Here is an 18,906-nt window from a genome sequence, read left to right on the forward strand (position 1 = left end):
TGGGGAAGCTGCCTGTGGTGAGTGTGTTCTGGTACATGGTTAAATACCCTGCTTCCTTTTGCACCCAGGGGTTCAATACTTGCACCAAATATTTTGTGTCTGTGTGCAATCCTTTCTGAAGATCTGCCCCCTTCCAAAACAGGGTGGCAGGCAGTGAGCTGGGAAAGGAGGAGCAGCAGGGTGCCAAAGGCTTCCAAGCCTGCCCCAGCTGGAGGAGCAGAGGCTCTGGCAGAGCCCTGGCTGGCTCTAGCCAGGGGCAAACACGAGCTCTGAGGGGCTGAGTGAAAGCAAAAGGACTGGACTGTTCCTGAGTCCACCACAGCTTCCCAGGCAGGCAGAGCTGTGCCCCAGGGCTGCACTGGCAGAGCCCCTGGGGAGATGCAGTTGCCTGCCAGGATCCTGACAGAGGTAGGAGGGAAGTCTTCTCAGGTGGAGAGGTGTGGGGGTGGCTGATCAGCGTGGGCACAATGCTTCACGCTGCTGCTGGGGAGAAGAAGCCTGGCTTGTGTTGCTTTGCTGTCAGTCTATGACAGGCACTTGTTTGGCAAGCCCTGCTGTCCTCCTGCTACTACTCTTGGTGGAGGAGAGCTGGAGGGACCTGGGATGCTCAGTGCCTCTGCTTTCCTGGGGTTTGCTCAGTGTAAACACGGGGAAATGCGGTATTTCACAATGCCAGCCCTGCAGAGGGGGATGGAACAGGGGAAAACACCAAGTGTGTGCCCTGCAGAGCCTCGGAGCTGCTCTGTGTGGGTGTCCCTGGGAGGGCAGGGCAGGTGACCCTTCCTCCAGGAGGCTGGAGCACTGCCTTCATCTCCCAAGGATCTGGTCTGGATCCACCTTCTGCGATGTCCCTGCTTCAACAAAGAATCCAAGGGCAGTGACATCCCTGCAAAGCAAGCTGGCTGTTGTCTCAGCTGGGCACTGCCAGCTCTAAGGGATGGATGGGAGCTGGCACTCCCATCTCTCGGTGAAGTTGGTCTTAAAGGGTTGATTGCTTGGACCCACTGGTCAGTGCCAAGCTGATGATGGTCAGTTCTGGTGAGGTGATGGAGTTGTGTGGCTGTAAATGAGAGCTTGGGAACTTGTTTTCCTCTTGCTTTGCTTTAATCTTACCAAGCGTGCATCACCTGGGCAAGAGATCCACAAGCAGAAGCCCTTGCAAGACTGTCTTCATCACTGAGGATGAAACAGCTTTAAAATCCATCTCCTGAATGTTGACCTAGGCCTCTTCCAAGAACAGATGAGGTTCTGAGTAGCCAGTAACTTTTTTTTAATGCTGAAAGCCCTGTGTGTGTGTACAGGTGCTCTGCTGGACTGGGTCCACTGGCAGTCCAGATGCTGTCAGGCTTGGTGTCTACTCTCTTGTTCCATTTTTAAGCCTGTACATTTGAGACCTTGTTTTTATTCAGCTTGGCTAGCTGTCTACTGACATCTTTTAAAATCAACCTTGATTTAGCTTCCTCTGTAATCCTTCAATCCCTCTGGGACAACCTTTACACTGTTTTTGCAGCCAGCTGATTGTTCTCTCTCACTTCCAAATTTCCATGGGATATTTGCAAGATCCCACTCTAATACCTACTAATCCATTAAAAATACCCATGAGATAGATTAGGTAATCCACTGTGCCTCACAGGTTGTGTTCCTTAATTCTCTGCCTCCCCTGGAACAGTCACAGAACGGGTGCTACATCTGCCCTGGGAAAGCACTGTTCCTCCAGAAGGATCCCTCAGCACTGGCTCAGGAGCAGGCACAGTTTGCTCGAGAAAATGTTCTGTGACTGTTCAGGTCCCTGGGGAGAGCTTCATGTGACAACAGGCTGGGACTGTGGCTGCTGTTATCCAGGTTAACCTGTGTGTTTGCACAGAGCATCCCAGGGAGCAGTGCTGGCAGGAACAGAGGTCAGCTCTGCCTGCTCTGCAAGTGCTGTGGCTCCTGGCTCCTCGCTGAACAGGAGCCTCATTGCTTGCTTGCACCATGTTCACGTTTGGATATTCCAAAAGTCTGCTCAAGAGCTGTGCTCTGCTTGTACCCTCCCTTAGATGTTCCATCCTGCCTGTGTCCCGTCCGTGATATCACCGTCCTGGTGAGAGCTTGCTCCCACTTGGCATTTTCCTTGGAAAGTCCCAAGTATTGCCCTTTCTTAAATAAAGATTGCAAGTTCAGTCGTCTGACCGGATGAGGTGACAATGCCAGGATGCCAGGAGAGGAGAATGGCACAGGCTGGAAATCCTCATTATCCTCCTTGCACAAGGTGGTGCTGTGCCTGGTGTGGTATAGATGGGTGGAAACCATACCAGGGTTAGGCAAAATCTCTTTCTGTGCATGGACTCAGTGGTGTAGAAAGAGCCAGGCACTGCCTAAAGGAGTGTGGGAAAATGTTGGAAACCTGTCATACCCAAGAAACCGTTTTCTGCCAGACCTACTTGGAGAGCAGCTGCAATCTCCATGGGAACTAGTGGTGGTAGATATCCTTCCTGCCCCTGCAGAACCATGAATCCTTGGGGAAGGAGCAGGCATTGGCATCCCCAGATACCCTGGAGGCCAGGGGCCCATCTTTTAGCTCCACAACCCCACTGAGAGATTCCTTAGCAGTGGCAAGTCCCTCATAAACCCTGTTTCCCCCCCCCCCAGACAAATGCCAGATTTGCTGACTTGCCTTGAGACCATCTCTCCTTTTGGTGATGCGTAACAGTGCCCAGAAGTGTAAAGCCATGGTGTGCTTTGCCCTTTTAAATCCAAGGGATTCCATGGGGTGACCTGCTGGGAGCAGAGGGAGAGCTTCAGTATCAGCCTCTGAACATGTTTGATGTTTCTGGCTCTTGTGCTGAGCCTGGCAAAAGAAATGCGCAACATTGGCTGTGGGTGGGGGAGGCATTGTGGAAATAGGAGTAAAAAAAAAAAACCAAAACCATGTGGGAAAAGGATTGGAAAGTGTTAAATGGATGTTTAAACCTAGATTTTATGGGAAAAGTTTAAGTAGGTTCTTAAGGGACCCTGCTGAACTTGGTGCTTCGAGATGTCACTGCAAATCAGAGATGCTGGATGAAAGCTGTTCCCAGAACATTTTTGCTTTCATGATACATGGTCAACTTTTCTTGTTCCTCAAGCAATGTTAACACTAAACTGAGTTTGTGCTTGATGCTGTACATAAGTTAAAATAAAAGGAAAGGAACAGGGAAATCAGTGTTGGGAAACTTTTTTGTGATTTGGCTTGTGTAGCCTGCTGGGATGGCATCTTTTAGACATCCTCTCACTGCTGTAGCAGAGCCTGGATCCTGAGATCTGTAAGCACAGCTATTATGCAGACAGCAATTTGTGAGCTCCTCTTGCAATCTTCCTGTGTGCTGAAAAGCCAGGAGCATTTCCATTCTGCCTGCACTGGAGTGTAGTAAATTTGAATGTCCTGACAGCAGACTGGCCTCTGAGTTATCTTTTGGGTGGTTTCAAAAAAACCATGGCACAGGACTAATTAGTCCATCAGCCGAAAATGATTCAAGGCTATCTGTTTTGGGAGGGCCAGAGGGAGCTTTATGCAGAGGATGAATGTTTTCATCCAGACAGCAGCTTCTCAAGCCCAGCACTGGATGTGCTTCCTTCTGCACCTCCAATTACCTGGGAGCTCTTGGCTCCTCACTAACCACGTCTGTCAGGCCTTGTGTAACCAACTCGTGGCCGCACGTAGCCGTGACGTGGGCCCTGGCTCTGAGCTGTAAACACAAAGCCAGGCTGCCCCGAGGTTCAGTGCTGGCAACAAAGCAGAGGCAGCGGCCTGGGTGAGCCATCTTCCACAGAAGGAGCGGGTAGATGCTGAACACTTTGGCCTTGTTCAGGAGGCTGAAGGGAAAAGTCCTGGCAGTGGAATGACAGGCTGTGCGCTGGTTGTGCCTGTGGCGACACTGAGAGTGTCCCAGTGCTGATCCTGTTGGGTGGGGAGTCATTGAAAATGCAAGAGCAGTCTCATGGTCCTTTATCAGCAAACCTGGCCCTTTCCATGCCTGCCTTTATCACCCTGTGTGTGCAGAAACACTTCTACCAGACAGGGCAGGGCAACCTTGCCTGGGACTGGCTGTTTAGGGGCTTGTCTTCAGCTTCGGGAGAGCTGGGATTGAGGAGTAGGGTTTTGCATAGATGGATTCTCATGCCTATGGGTATTTACCATTGCAGGGTAAGGCACAGACCTGTTCTATATGTAGGTTTAGTAACTGAAGCCTCTAATTTTCTCTGGTTGGCTTTGTTTACTCAGCAGAAGACCTAAAAGCAGCTTTCCTGCTGCTGCAGGGATCTCGGAGACTGGTGATGCCACAGGCAGGGTGCAAGCTGAGGAATGCTGAGGCTCATGCACAAAGCTGTCTTGAATAATTTCTCCTCTTGTCCAGAAGAGTCAGGGCTGTGCTCCCTCCTCCTGCACATGTGATGCACTCGAATGGCAGGAGCTCAGCTGCCCCTTTGCCATCTCTAACCTCCTACACAGAGTGAGCAGCTCCCAGGATGGCTGCAGTGGGTTTGGACATGTTTCAGGAGGATTCTGTATAGGGGAGGTTGCTTTTTCTTCTGTCCGTACGAGTGTGTCATTGCTTCAGTGGCTGGTTTGTGGATACCAGGCTTGAAAATAGAGATGTAGACAAATTGGAGAAGGGCCAGAGGAGAGCAGCACTAATTGTCAGAGCTCTAGAAAACATAACCTCTGAGGAGAGGTTGGAGAAATCAGGTGCATTTAATCTAGACAAGGCAGTATTGGTGGGGGAGGGAGGGGGATGTCATGGATTCTCAGAATATAAAAGCTGTTGTTAAGGAAGGATGATTGATTTATTCTTTCACTGTTGTGGAGGGGGGGAATGACGAGACTAAACTACATTTAAACTGCAGAGAAGATTTGGTTTGGGTATCTAGGAAAAGCCTTCCCTCTGTTCAGGGAAGCTGTGAAATTTCTGACACCCTGTTAATGCCTTTGTTCCTGTAGTTCAGACTAAAGGGTAACTTTAAGGCTGATCCCTGTCCCTCAGCAGCTGCAAACCTTGGCTCTGCCAGCAGTGCCAAGTCCACGTGGTCAGGAATGCAGGAACCAGGAACCTTGAAGCCCTGGCTGTAGTTCGTGAAAATGATGTGGCTTCAGTGGCTCATAAATGGAGCTCTGTTCACCTGCCCACTGGTTTGGACTCTTTTTGGCTGTGTCTGTGTTGCAGTTGGAGATCTGAAGGCACAGGAACCCAAGCTTGCTCTAGTGGTAACTTTCTTGGGTAGAGTGAAGAGGGGAAAACTTGGCCCTTAGCTCAGGGCAGTTGCCTGAGTAACCATCCCCCTGCTTCACTGAATTCTGTGCTATTGCCTTCAGTGAGCTCTGCAGGCTCAGAACCAGGCTGAGTTCTGGGAGAGATGTCCCAGTCCAGGCTGCCATCACCTCTGGCTGGAGTACAGGCACACACAGGCTCAGAAACCCAACCTTTCCTCTACCCTTTCGCCATCTGAGTTATTTCTGTAGCAACGTGACTCCAGGTGCTGGGGTTTTATGCATTATGAAATAAAATGGGAAAGTAATAACTGGTTTCTGGGAAAATATTGCAGATTAGCACAACTTGTTCTCTAGCTTGACTGTGTTTATATTTGACAAGTATCACTTGCAGAAAAACTCTTTTTTATAACTCTTTTGTCTGCTTCCCTTCCAACTTCCTGAATGCATCATTCACAGGCGTCAAACTACTTTCAGAACAAAATGTTGGTGAACTCTCCAGTGGTGGTGAGAAACAGGGATGTGTGAGGGTGCCATTCACTGGTAAAAGTGGCAGAATTTCTCACACTCCCTCACTTGTGATCTTGCCTACAAATCTTTTCCAAGAAGAAGCTTTTTCTTTAAGGGGAGAAAGTCTAGTTCTTTGTACCCATTGGCAAGGCACAGCTAGAAGCACAGGCCTTTAATACCAGCTTTGCTTCTTTTGCCCTGTCTCGGATCCACAGACTCAGAGTTCTGTCTCTTCTGGACAAATTTACAGATGACATTATCCCATATTTTAAATACCCTACTTTTGCATCCCTCTTGCCTGGAGCTATTAACATTGGCAGAATTGATGTCCTTTGTTTATTTTTCTGGACTACTTAAAGTCTGCATGTTGGGCACCAGCTGGCCTGGTTTTTCATTGGGCTGCACCGAGAGTCAGGACATATTTTTGTGTTGTCTGCGTGCACGCTCCTGAACCCCTGTCCTGGGCAGACTGGGAGCCAGCCCTCACAGCAGGGCTGGAGAAGGTGAAATGGCTTCAAGATAAGAGCAGGTTAAAGGCAGGACTTGCCTGCCTTCATCTTTCATTTTCTGTAGGACAATCACACACGTAGGGTTGCACACCCCAGGGCTTGCAGGTGGGCGGTGGAGCCTCCCAAATTCCGTGAGAGATGGGGCGTGGAGGAGTTGGCAGTGCCAAGAGGAGCCCTGCTGACTCTGCAGGGAGCTGGGGGCAGCATGGCTGATCCCTCCCCCCCAGAGCTGCTCCTGGAGCCGGGAGTGGGGAGATCTGGAGCTCATCCATGGCTCTGACACTGAGTCACTGCATGACCTGGGGCGCTGGGATACCGTGGTGATGAACACAGCACAAATGTCTGGACGGATAGAATGGATTGGATGGGCTCTGGGTTTGACAAATATTCGTGTATCCCCACTGTCAGTGCTCCCCTGCTCTAAACCACCCAGCCTGCTGCTTTCAGTGGGGGACAGAACTGTGCTGGGGAAGGAGGGGATGCACAGCCACAGTGACACCAGCACCGGTGGGGACAGGCTGGAAGCCAAGCAGGCAGTGGGGCACTCTTGGAGGCAGCAGCACTGCATGGCAGGAAGGCTCTGGAGTGGGAATCTGGCTTCTCCCAGGCTCTGCTGCAGCCCTGTGCATGGCCCTGGCTCTCCTCCTGTAACTAATTAGCCTGCAAGATCCTCAGGGCAGCGCCGGCTTCCTCCTCCTGCTACAGCTTCTATCACAAGGCCCTGATTTCAGGGGAAAAAAAGACAGACTATCAAAGTGAGACTTCCTTAAAAGCTTTGCTGTGCCTCTGTCAGCCTCTGGCGCGAAGGAGGCTGCAGGAGAATCGTGTCTCCCTGGTGTGACTGTTGGTTATTTTCCCACCTGGCTCCCTTGTGAAGGATGAAGGTACAAGCACAGCAAAGATGTGTCTGGGAGTGTGTCTGTGGGGGGATCTTCAGAGGCTCCATGAGGTCTCCTGAGCACCCCTGCCTCGGGCACCCTGTCAGAGAGCCCGGGGTGCTGGAGCCTGCGCTGCCTCTTTAAGGAGATTTGCATAGCAGGGCCTAATTACAGTTGTTGATTCTGATGTTTTCAGTGTTGTTCATATTCCATTAAAGGATAATGCCGCTTAATTTGCAGCGGAGGGTCTCGGTGAACAGCACACCCAATCACAAGGCGCCCCTAATGACACTACTTCCCTACTTCTAGTAACACATAATTAAAAAATCACTTCATTTCCAGTTGTGTGGTTCTCCCCTCTCCCCCAATCTCCTAATTACTTTCTAAGCCATTTCATGATTATCTGTAAATATTTCAGCACTTAGATCTGTTAATGAGTACAGGGAAGAGTTAATACCTTGAGTGGCACAACTGCTTGCCTTTCCCTTTCTAGTGATGCATTGCAAGGGGTTGATTTTCCACCTTGCCTGTGTGAGGAAAGGGGCTTTTCTTGGGGTGGGTTTGGGTTTGTGCTCTGCCTTTGGGGCTGTGGGCCTGAACAGGGGAGGGGTAACATGCAAAAAGCCCATCTCCAGCTACAGGAGGGTTTTTGCTGGGTTTGCCAGTGGATGTGTATCTTGCTGTAAATTGTTCTAGGTAGCCTAAGCTCCACTGAAAGGACGGTCCTGTTCTCTAATCTGAGCTCTGCTCTGAAAAGCCACGGTACAAATGCTGCTTTTTCCCTTCATAGATCTGTTTCCTGTACTTGTCTGGTGTCTTGGGTATTAAAACTCACTTGGCATTTTCAGACTGAGTGCTCAGAGCTGACAGAGTGCTGGGGGAGTGAGCTGGAGCATCTTTCCTGCCCGTGGCTTGCATGGGCTTGGGTGCTGTGTACTTTGTGTGGTCAATCAGGACCACCTCATGCAAGCCCACTGGGAGCCTGCTGATGCTCTCTGAAGGCATTATTTGGAATAACCAGAGATAATTGTGTTACTAGGGGGTAATTAACTTCCAGGAATTAAAAAAAAAAATGAAGCTTAGGCTGCACTACTCCTTGGGGTGAGTCTGGGAGTCAGAGAAATCTCATCATGTGAGCACACTCAACTCCGTGATAGTCAGGGAATGTGGGGCTGCTTAAAATCAAATCCATGCACTTCTAGGCAATTCTTGTATTGCAGACAAGAGAGGAGGCCTTGAATATGGTCCTAACCCAGCCTGTTTGTGTTTCAGGTAACCCTGTCACAGTGGGAATGAGCATCCACATCTCCAGCATTGACCAGATCTCTGAAGTCAACATGGTAAGTTTGGAAAGAAAGAGGGAAAAGAAAAAGAAAGAAAGAGGGGAAAAAAAGCCTGATAAACTGTCATTCCATTATCTGGTTGAGATTTACTTCGAAGGCAATGGCTCCTTGGAGGCATCTGGATCTCTACTGGCACCTCTGGAACCTGTGGCATCTCATCCAGAGTAGATTCTCACCCCTTCTGTGCTGGTTGCACAGCCACCTCCCCAAGTCAGTAAAGCTTATGCCTTAAAGGAGTAGATGTGAATTGTATTTTCTGGTTGATACAAAGGTGGCTTTATGGTCAGCCTATCCCTGCCAAGTTAAAAGCAGTGTGTTTTCCTTTGCTGGGGGTAATTCACCATCTTCTTGGAGATCTGTGCTGGAAAGAGGCATCTAATGGAGACCTGGTTTTGGGTGGCATTGATAGACTGGAGCTTTTCATACCACTATGAACAACAACAAAAAAATTATCTGCTCGGGTAGCAATGGTTTGGGGTGAAATCTGTGAAATTTGTTGATTACTTTGCTCATGGTTTGGGTTCACATCCAGGACTGTCCCTCAGAAGCCCTCAGCACCCAGCAGAGGACATGGATTGTGTTGTCACTGCCTAAACTTGCCTTCCTCCCTCCTGTCCAGAGGCTTTTCCTCCGGACTCTTCTCCTTTCCCAGAGGCTGAGTGGAGTGGGAGGCTGGTGGGAACCTCCTGGCAGTTCCTGTCCCGTTCCTCATTTCCTGACCCATGCAGGAGAATCCTGGGCCAGTTTAGAGCTCTTGCAGTTCAAGTCAATTAAAACCTTGGTCTCCCTCTGCTCCTGTCCCATTTCTATGTCTCTGGCCTCACCTGCCCTGTTTCCCTGGCCCACCAGCTCTTCTGCTGCTGCGTGCAGGCCGGGTGACCCAACCTGACCAGTGGATTTCGTTTCCAAACTGCCTGAAAAGCCTGAATCCATGTTGGAATGGCCCAGGGGGAAGAGCCAGCCATGAACCTTCAGGTTCCTCTACGAAAGTTTCTTTTGCTGTCTCTCTGCTACCATCCCACCATCACCCGAACTCTCTGCGTGACCTCAGCCCAGTGACACTGGGCAGTGGATGTGGCCCTAGATTCGGGTGCAGAGCTGTCTCCATGGCACTGGGTAGCTGTGCTTGAGGTTAGGCTCAGCTTAGCAGGGCCAGATGGCTTAACCTAGTTCCATCTGTCTTGCCTGTCAGGCCATAACTCAACTTTGAGTCATCTCCTCCCCCGGTCTCAGCTTGGACCTGGATGTTCTGGGGTGCTGGACCAGATGTCACCCTCCTGCTAGAGCCAGCATGGACAGTTTGGGGTCTGGGCTTGTGGCTTAGGACCCCAGCTTGCACAAACAGAGCTGGGAGGAGGTAAAGGGGTTGGTTCCCAGCTTACCTGTCACAACTGCCCCTGTGAGCCTGAGCAGACCTGTCCCCAGCACAGGAAGGACAGGGGGACGCATTGGAGCGAGTCCAGAGGAGGCACCAAGATGATCAGAGGGATGGAGCAGCTCTGCTGGGAGGAAAGGCGGAGAGAATTGGGGTTGTTCAGCCTGGAAAAGAGCCAGCTTAGGGCTGGCCTTCCAGTACCTGAAGGTGGAGAGAGACTTTTTACAAGGGCCTGGAGTGACAGGACAAGGGGGAATGGATTCAGACTAAGAGAGTAGGTTCAGATTGGATCTTAGGAAAAAATTCTTCCCTCTGAGGGTGGTGAGGCCCTGGCACAGGGTGCCCAGGGAAGCTGTGGCTGCCCCTGGATCCCTGGCATCATCCAAGGCCAGGCTGGATGGAACTCTGAGCAACCTGGGATAGTGGTGGAAGGCATCCCTGCTCATGGAACAGGATGACCTTTAAGGTCCTTTGCCACCCAGACCATTGTGTGGAGGCAGCTGAGCCCTGCAGAGGCTGATGCAGCATGCACCTCCTGCTGGAGATGTGTCCATGGGCTGAAGGGGCTGATCAAGTGCTTTGTCCAGCAGGTGTGAGCAGCTGTGGCCAGGCACGCTGTGCCCCATCCCAGTAGCCATTCTCCCAGCTGCACTTCCCAACCCTTGCCATGTAAATGTGGTGCTCTCCCCTCTCCAGTGAGCCCCTGCTTCTCTCTGCCACAGAACTGTGGGAGAAACAGCAACAATAATCCCTCTGCACAGAGATTTTCTGGCACAGACCTTCATCCCCGTGCTGCTCTGGATCCTGCAGAATTTGAGCAGCACTGTGATGGACACTGAGTGTTTTGATGGAGGTGGCAGGGCTGTGGTCAGGCTGGGCACCACTGTCCTGTGGATGTGAAGGAATGTCACTTCTGGGCTTTTGATTATCCCTCCTGGCTCTCTGTTTGACAGGAGTAATCTCCAGACTATCTTTCCTACATATATTGGGGCAGGGGGAGAGGGTGTGGAAAGGTTTGGGGATGGGAGATGAGGTGGCTGTAGGTGAGAATTCATCCAGGATCGAGATCTCTGAGCACCCATGGTGAGGCAGCTTCAAAAAGGGGTTAAAAATCAGAATCATCTTCAAGAACAAACATTCAGGAAGCAGAAGAGTTCTCATGTGATGTAAGTTTCCAGGCTGAAGGGATTTTATGTGCATCATTCTTCTGTGTGACAGATGCCCTGGGGAAAGGGCTGTGTTTTACCCCTGCTCTGGACATGGATACTGGCAAGAAAAACAAGGCTTTTTTTTTGGCATCATGAGTGCTTGGGAAAGGAACTGTGCAATGAATAAATTAAAGGCACACAAGTGAAGCTGCGTTGTCATGGCGACCAAATAGCTTCTATTGTTCCACAAGGAGTGTTATTACTTACTGCCCCTTGTAGGATAATTAATTAATCCTCAGACATCCTTTTGGGAACAATGGCCCTGGTGCTGGGACGGGGCAGGCTGAGGAGAGCCCCCGGCTCTCCCAGGCCTTTCCCTGGGACTCCTGGCGCCTGCTGGCTTCGTGGTGGTGGGGAACAAGTGCTGTCAGTGACCAGACATTGCATGCTTCCAAAAGTTGTTTTCCACAGGAGCCCAGCTGGTTGTGGTACTGTGGAGCGATCCTGCTCCATCCATGAGTGCTCCTTGCCCTCACTCCCGTGGGAACCGTGTTCCCAAAATGAAGATGTGGTGACATTTCAGTCCTGGAGGACGCAGGGCTCTCCAAAAAGGCAGCACAGTAATGTCTTTGTGCTGGGTGTTCCCAGACACTCCGACACACAGAATGCTTTGCAGCTGCCTGTAGAGGCCATGGGTGTTCTGATACCCAAGGCTGATGCACCTCCACCTCCCTGAGGGCCATGCCCAGCTCCTGTGCCACGGCAGAGTCATGCCAGGCTGCAGGGTGTTCACAGGTAACCATCTCCCAGTGATGAGAGACCAAAACTGCAGCCCTCATTTTAAAAAGTGTCACCTCCTGGTTCGTGGCAGCTGCTGCCTGTGTGTGGTCAGCCATATTTTCAAGCTCACTTTCTGGAGTGATGCTTTATTGCTGTGTGCTCCCCTTAGCATGGCTGAGCAATGCTGAGCTGCAGCCTCTGTTCTTGTCAGCGATTAGAGGGATTATTTGCTGAGCCAAGATCAATGACATCAATTGAAATGTCTGGGGAAGGATGCCAGGGGCCAGGCCAAATAGGTGTTGGGGAGGGCACATCTGAGTGGCAGACCCTCTGGGAAGTGCTGATCCAGGAAGATGAAAGGCCTTGCTGGAGTCTTTTCATCTCCTGTACAAATTTGGGGATTTGGAGGGTGGCTGAGAGGAGGAATGTTTCCATACTGCTGTTGAGTAGCTCAGATGACCCATAAAGGACAGAAGGACAGTATCTCCTGGATAACCCACCCAGCCTTTGAGGTGACCTGGGATATGCCTTTTGGCTGCAGGTGATTGAGTTGCAGTGAGCAGGGAACAACCTGCAGGTGTTTGTGGACTCTTGTTGGTGTGCAGGGGCACTGGGGCAGGGACATGGTCAGATCTCTTGGTGTGCTAGCAGGTTACTGAGTAGTCCAGCAGCATTTCTGAGCTGGGGAACAAAGAGCTCTGGCACTGTGGAGCTCATGTCACGCTCAGCTGGGGCAGCCTGTGGGTGTCTGTGCTTGTGCTACGTGGCCTGAACGCTGCCCTGAGTCACTCACCTTAAGGGCCTGGTTCAGGCAAGTTGCCCTGGTGGTGCAATTATGATGGTGTCCAGTACCCACAGCTTCAGAAAGAGCTGCAAGTCTTCCCCCGCTCCTGGATGTCCCTTCAGCAGCCAGCTGAGGACTGGCCTGTTTGGGGTGTGCTGTATATTCCTGCATGGTGGGACTAGAGAAGGACTAATCCTCCCAACGTTGCCTTTTCCGTCTCTAGGTGATCTCTGGGGACGTATTTTTCTAGCACCAGGCAGTTCAGACTCCCTTGAAGTATTAATGAACTATTTCAATAAGGAAAACTACCAGAAGTTTTGTATGCATCTGAAATAAGAGGAGGTTACCCTTCATAACGCTTCAATTTTCCTGCCCCGTGATCTGTGCAGTCCTAAACCTGCTCCCTCCTGTGTCTGCACACCGTAGACAGCTCGGAGCATCCAGCCATTATAGTCATGATTTCTCTGTGGCTCCTATAATTTATTCATCCCAAGATGCTCTCCTACATCTGCAATAACATCATTTCAGTTTGTTATAGCACCAGCTTTAAAGTTTTATAAACCTGGTGACAAGTTGAAAAGTTACGAGAGGGTTGTTGCAGAGGGCTAGTGTAAGAAACAAGGCTTGCAGATAGAAATGTTTGCAGGAATGGGGCTGTGACGGGAAGGATGCCTGTGGGATTGCCAATTCCTTTTGCTGGGGGACAGCCTGCAGTGGGGATGGGTTAGGGGTTGGGGCAGAATGCTTGGCAGAGCTTTGCTTGATGCTTTGCTTCAGAGAATCCCAGAATGGCCTGGGTTGGAAGGGATTTAAAGCTCATCTCATTCCATAGGCAGGGACATCTTCCACTATCCTAGGTTGCTCCAAGCCCCATCCAACCTGGTCTTGGACACTTCCAGGGATCCAGGGGCAGCCACAGCTTCTCTGGGCAACCTCTTCCAGTGCATCATTGCTCCCCAGCCCTGTGCCACTGCTGCCAGGCTGTGCCTTGTTGGAGTGACTGCTCTGGCGCTGGCACGCTGCACTGGATCTCTCAGAGGTTATGGCAGGAAGCATCGTGGCTGTTATTTCCCAACTTCTTGAAGCTTGCTTGAAAAACAAGCTGTCTGGTTTGGCAGATTTCCCTGTTCCAGAGAGATGTAAAGCATGTCTCAAGGCAACCATGAGCTGCAAGGGTTTTTAATTGGCTTTTAACCCAAGACGAAGTGGACCAGGTTTTGTGTAAGGGTGTTCTTGACCAGGACAGTTCATCCTACAACCACTTATGCCATCGTCAGTGGGGCATCACTCATTGCATCAAATTTTCCATCTCTTGGGCATCCTTGGAATAGACTTCGTGGTGGAATCTGTCCTGAGCAGGCTTTGCAGTTCTGTTTTCACTGGAATATATGTATACCTGCAGTACTGGACAAACCCGACTTTGCAGCAATATGCCCTTGAAAAGGATTTTCCATTGGTGGAGATGTCTTGAGCTTTAAAAAAGACTTTTAAGAAGAAAATTCTACTACTATGCTGTGCCTTTTAGCACCATCTACTCTCTTTAAATGTATCAATGTTTCCCTTATTCTAAATTGAAAATGTTCTGTTTTGTTGCTGTCTCTTTTCAATGCAGAAATGACACACAGACACTTCTCAGTCAGCCTCTATGTCCTTGGGTATCCAAATGCTTTTAAAAAGCAAAGGTTAAAGCACTTAAATCCCACAGTTGGAGTTTTCCGGAGTTATGTGCTGTGAGATACAAGCGTGACATGACACACCAGTGCTGCAAACGTTTCTCTGTAGCCTTGGGTATCCCCAGCCCTGTGACACTGTGGTATCTAAGCTCTCTGTGTGTGTGTGTGTACACATTACATCTTGCTATTCAAGGCTGCTGAATATGTAGGACTGCCAAAATATGGGAAAAACTAGGAGGCAGCTTTGGTGCTGAGCTGCAGATGGTGCCCTGTCATGGTGCTGCAGGGGATATAGTCCTGATGGATTGCTGGAGGCTCCTGGGATGAAAGTGGTGTAGGTAACAGAAGGTGCTGTGAAGCCTTGGTGGTGGAGAAGGATTCAAGGGGGGTTCATGTTGGATACCAGGAAAAATTTCTTGACTGAATGAGTGGTTGAGGATTTGAACAGGCTGCCTGGGGAAGTGATAAAGTCAACATCCCTGGAAGTGCTCAAAAACTGAGCAGATGTGGCATTTTGTGGTACAGTTTGGTGGTATTTGGTCAAAGGTTGGGCTGGATGACCTTGGAGGTCTTTTTCCAACCCTTAGGATTCTGCAAGACTTGATCTGCTCATGGTAAGGATGGTAGATCCCTGACCTGGGGTGAGATATCCCTACAGGCACGGGCAGGTGGGGGTTATGTGCTTTTTTTATACACAAGGGGCTTCTGTGTGCTGTGACTGAAACCAGGGTATTGCAACAGGCAGCTGGGATGAAAGGTTTCTTCAGGGCTGGCAAGTGCCCGTGCCTTCCTCTGCTGGTGGTGCCTCAGCACAGCTGGGGTCACGCAGCTCTTGTCGCCTCAGCTCCTGCTGCGTGGGGCTGCAGTGCACGGGATGCCTGGGAATCCAACAGTGCTGGTTCTGTACACGTGAAGCAGCATTTTCCTGAAGGAGACAGTGACCAGGGAGCCAAAGGTCCATGTGCACATTGCCATTACTCCCACAGTCACCCTGGGGACCTGCTCGCTTTGCTTCTCCAGTAGGAAGCAGGGCACACACGACCACTTGGCTGGCTGAGGGAAAGCAGCAGCACACTGATGCTTTTTCCTGCTGCTAGAGGGATGTTTGGAGGAATAAAAGATGGCTGTGGCAGGGTGGAGAGCAACCTCCAAACCACTCTGGACTTGGCAGCTTTGAGATGCTCTTGTTTGCATGCAGGAGGGAGAACTGCCTGTTCTGTGGCTTGTCTGGAGAGAGGGCAAGAGTGGAAATCCACTGAGCTCTAGAGACACCTCTGCAAAGCTGATGTCAGGGACCTACCTCACCTGCCATCATTAGATTTGTGGTGAGGATTTTTTTTCATCCTTGCAGCAGCGATATCCTGGGAGTGCTGAGGCTCAGGATGACTTTCACTAGCACTGATACTGCCTAGAAAGTCAAGGATCAGAGGTGGATACCTGCTCACACCACACGATGCCTTTCTTTAGCAGAATTCCCACCGCTTGTGCTGAAAGACCCCTTGGACTGAGGTAGTGTGTGAGGACAAGGAAAGCATCTGGCATCAGGGGTGCTCTGCAGGGTGGTGGTGGGGGGATTGGGTGCTCAGGTTTAAAGAAGGAGTGGTCCCCTATCTTCCTGAAAGACAGGGATGGTTCTCCCACAAGGGGTTGCATAAAATAGTCAAGAACAAAGTGAACTCGTGAAGGGGCCTGAAGTGCTCCCCATTCATTGCTTCTGAAATCAGTTGCACAGAGATTGTCCTGGCTTAAAAGCTAGAAAATAGGTCAGTGTGACTCATATGTCAATATTTACTGCATTTATGGCAACTTGTAGAAGGGAAAAATCTTGCCTGCCTTCCATAATACTTCACAAGTTATCCCATTCCCGTGACAGAGCTCTTCCCGTGCCCTTGTACTGCTTGGTCCTGGTACTTGGTCCTGGTACTGCTTGGACTGCAGTGACAGCCCAGTAAATTCACTACTACTTAGAGTCCAGTTGCTAAGTAACAAGCCAAAGATCACCATGCAGTCTCTTCCAAATGCCGTGGCCAGCTGGAAGCTGGATCTGCACAAAGCCCCAGGAATTCCTTTGGAGACAGAGGTCTCAAGGCCTCAGTGCCTGTGGAGCAGCCTGGTGGAGCAGCAGTCCTGCCATCAGACAGCCTGAGGCTCTCCTCGTGTGAGGGCACAGCTCCATTGCTTCCTCAAAAAGGGTCCCCTGTTCTTGTGCTGGTGGGCTCTGATTTCTTCAACGTTATCGATGGCCCTGAATTGCGGGAGGTCCGTGTGTCTTTGTTCCTCATTGCTACATTGAATTAACAATTTTGTTGGCCAAATGGCATGATTCTGCCCAAAGTAGGAGGTGAACTGTGGGAACCTTGCTGGAGCAAGCTCTCCGTTGAGGAAGGACTGAACTGCTGGACAAGGGAATGATTCTCTCTTGCCCCTGAATCTTCCTCTTCTACTCTGCTTGTTTCTTCCTGGGGATCTTTCAGCCTTCACCTGATATCTTAATGGGAGAGTGTGCAGAAGGCTCTTTGTCTGCATAATGGGAAATTCTGGCTTATGGGAATGCTGTGGGGTGAGCTGGCCGATTCCCAGCCCAGACCTCGGGGTTTGCCGCACAAATAAAACCTGGTGGCACCGCTTGTTGTGAGCGATGCCCCACTGTGCATCTTTCCACGGTGCTGCTCTCCCTGAGGAGCAGCTCCACGAGTCCTCCAGTACAAGTTCAAGCCTCAGGAGGGCTGAGTCAATCCTGCCCCAGCGCTCAGAACCAGAGCTGGCGTGTTTTGCTCACTAGGCAGTTTCCCAAACGGGGCCGTTTGGGTGCACTCCCGGAAAAGGCCAAGTTCACTGTGCACTTGGGAGGTGACTCCACCCCACGCCGGGAGAGGAGTCGTGTTGGGGAGGAGGAGAGGCTGTGGCTGGATGGTTTGCAGCGTGCTTTCAGCTGAACAGGGCTATGCATTGCAGTGCTCCATCTGTTCCTGTAGCAGCCGAGTTATCTTTAGCTCTGAACATGTCAGTGTTGTATGGTGCTGGTATGAACCACTTCAGCTTGCACCCCAGCATTCCTGTAGTAGTTAGAATCCCTACTGCAGAAAACTGCCTGGGATAACTACTTTTTTTTCCCCCCCTCCCTGCTTAAATTTTTATTCATGTTTTTACATGGGCAAAACTCCCGCAGCATGCATATATATATATATATATATATATATATATATATTCTATATGTATTGAGAAGCTGGCTGTGTTTGAGAGCAATGTTCCAAACTGCCACCTGTTTCAACAGCAATGTTGCAGCATTGGAGAGGATTACTGCAGAATGCTAAAGTAGCTTTCCCCCCAAGTGAAAGCTTCATCTGATTTGATTGAAAACCAAATTAGACCTTGAGAATCTGACCCTCTGACATCCTGTCATATATACATTTAAAGCACCCAGCAACAGAGAATGTATTTGTGCAAGAGTGCCAGTACCTCAATATAGAACCTAAATCCAAATACAAGTGCTTGCGTGTCGTGCTGCTATTTGAATATGTAAATAAATGGAGCTATAAATAGCTCTACATGTTATGTACATGTTAAGTGAAGGTGGCAGATCCGACAGCTGAATGGCTCTGCTGTTTCTGAATGCTGGGAGAAGCTCTCTGCACGCTCCCCACATCTCTCATGTTTGCTCCTACCCCTCTCAGCCTCTCTGCTATCACATTTTTCGGGCCTCTGGAGAAGATTGTGTGTGGGGACAGGAGCTGTTAATATTCTGAGTCTGTGCTGAGTTGCTAGGCTACAGAGAAAAAGGAACATTCAAGGAAAAGGGATGGTAGAAGGAAGAGGATCTGCTGAGCTGTTTGGAGATCCAGAAAGGTCCTCTAGTCAGAGGAAGAGATCATTTTGGGGAAGGAGGGTGTGCAGGCATGTGGGATGAGCTGTGGGTAGTCCCTGCTGCCCTGGCACAAACAGAATCTCAAGCCAGCCCCAGATAGGAAAAAAAATGGCAGAGGAGGGAGTAAAAGGCAAGATCCACTGGCCCCTTCCACGTCACTGCTTGCCAGGTGTGCACAGCTGGTCTCCTGCTGCCTGTGCCAGGCTGTGCTGGGTCACCAGGCTGATCGTGCCATCTCATACATCCTTGCCTGCGTTTCCCAAGATGTGCTGAGCTCCCATCTGAGGCTCTGGTGAAGAGGGAAGCAAACCCAAAACATGCTCACTACTTACAGGTTGGATCTCACCTCCTTTTCCCTCTACAGACACCCCAGTGTCTCCTGTAACTTCAGCATGGCTGCAGGGGAAGGCAGCCTGTGGCTTGTATGGCCCTGACCGCCCCCTTTGATGCTTTCCTGGGTCACTGACACACGAAGCATTGACCCTTTTATCCACCAAGGGTTTGGAGCTAGGATTGCAGGGGACTTGAGGTTTTACAATACAGAAACTCCTGTCTGAGCCTCGTTATCCTGAGTCCCAGCTGCTACCCCCAAAAAAGAGTGTCAGGTATTTAGCTGTACCAGCTGTGAGCCATCAGACCTTTCAGGCTCTGTGTTCCACTCTTCTGGAGGGTTGGGTTTGCCCTGCACTTCTCTCTGTATCAGATCCCTCAGAAAAAAAATCGAACAGTGCTTTTGGGTATTTTTATTATCTGGATACTTTATTTACTGAGCTCACGTGGGCTCCCTGCCAGCTCTGCAAATAGAGCTCCTTGG

The 18,906-nt window shown here is 50.3% G+C and overlaps 1 protein-coding gene across 2 annotated transcripts in view; it reads left to right on the plus strand.

Moving 5' to 3' along the window:
• LOC121670271 (gamma-aminobutyric acid receptor subunit beta-4) overlaps window positions 1–18,906 on the plus strand; it is a 70,983-nt gene that overhangs the window by 17,514 nt on the left and 34,563 nt on the right. For both annotated transcript variants that reach the window (XM_042040221.1, XM_042040220.1), the window contains exon 3: window positions 8,397–8,464. In XM_042040221.1, the coding sequence (XP_041896155.1) occupies window positions 8,397–8,464 (68 nt within the window). The remainder of the gene's footprint in view (window positions 1–8,396; window positions 8,465–18,906) is intronic.

Source organism: Corvus kubaryi, unplaced genomic scaffold (genome assembly GCF_017639235.1).
Source record: "Corvus kubaryi isolate FWS band 111438036 unplaced genomic scaffold, C.kubaryi_AGA036_p1.0 37395, whole genome shotgun sequence".
Taxonomy (NCBI): Eukaryota; Metazoa; Chordata; class Aves; order Passeriformes; family Corvidae; genus Corvus; species Corvus kubaryi.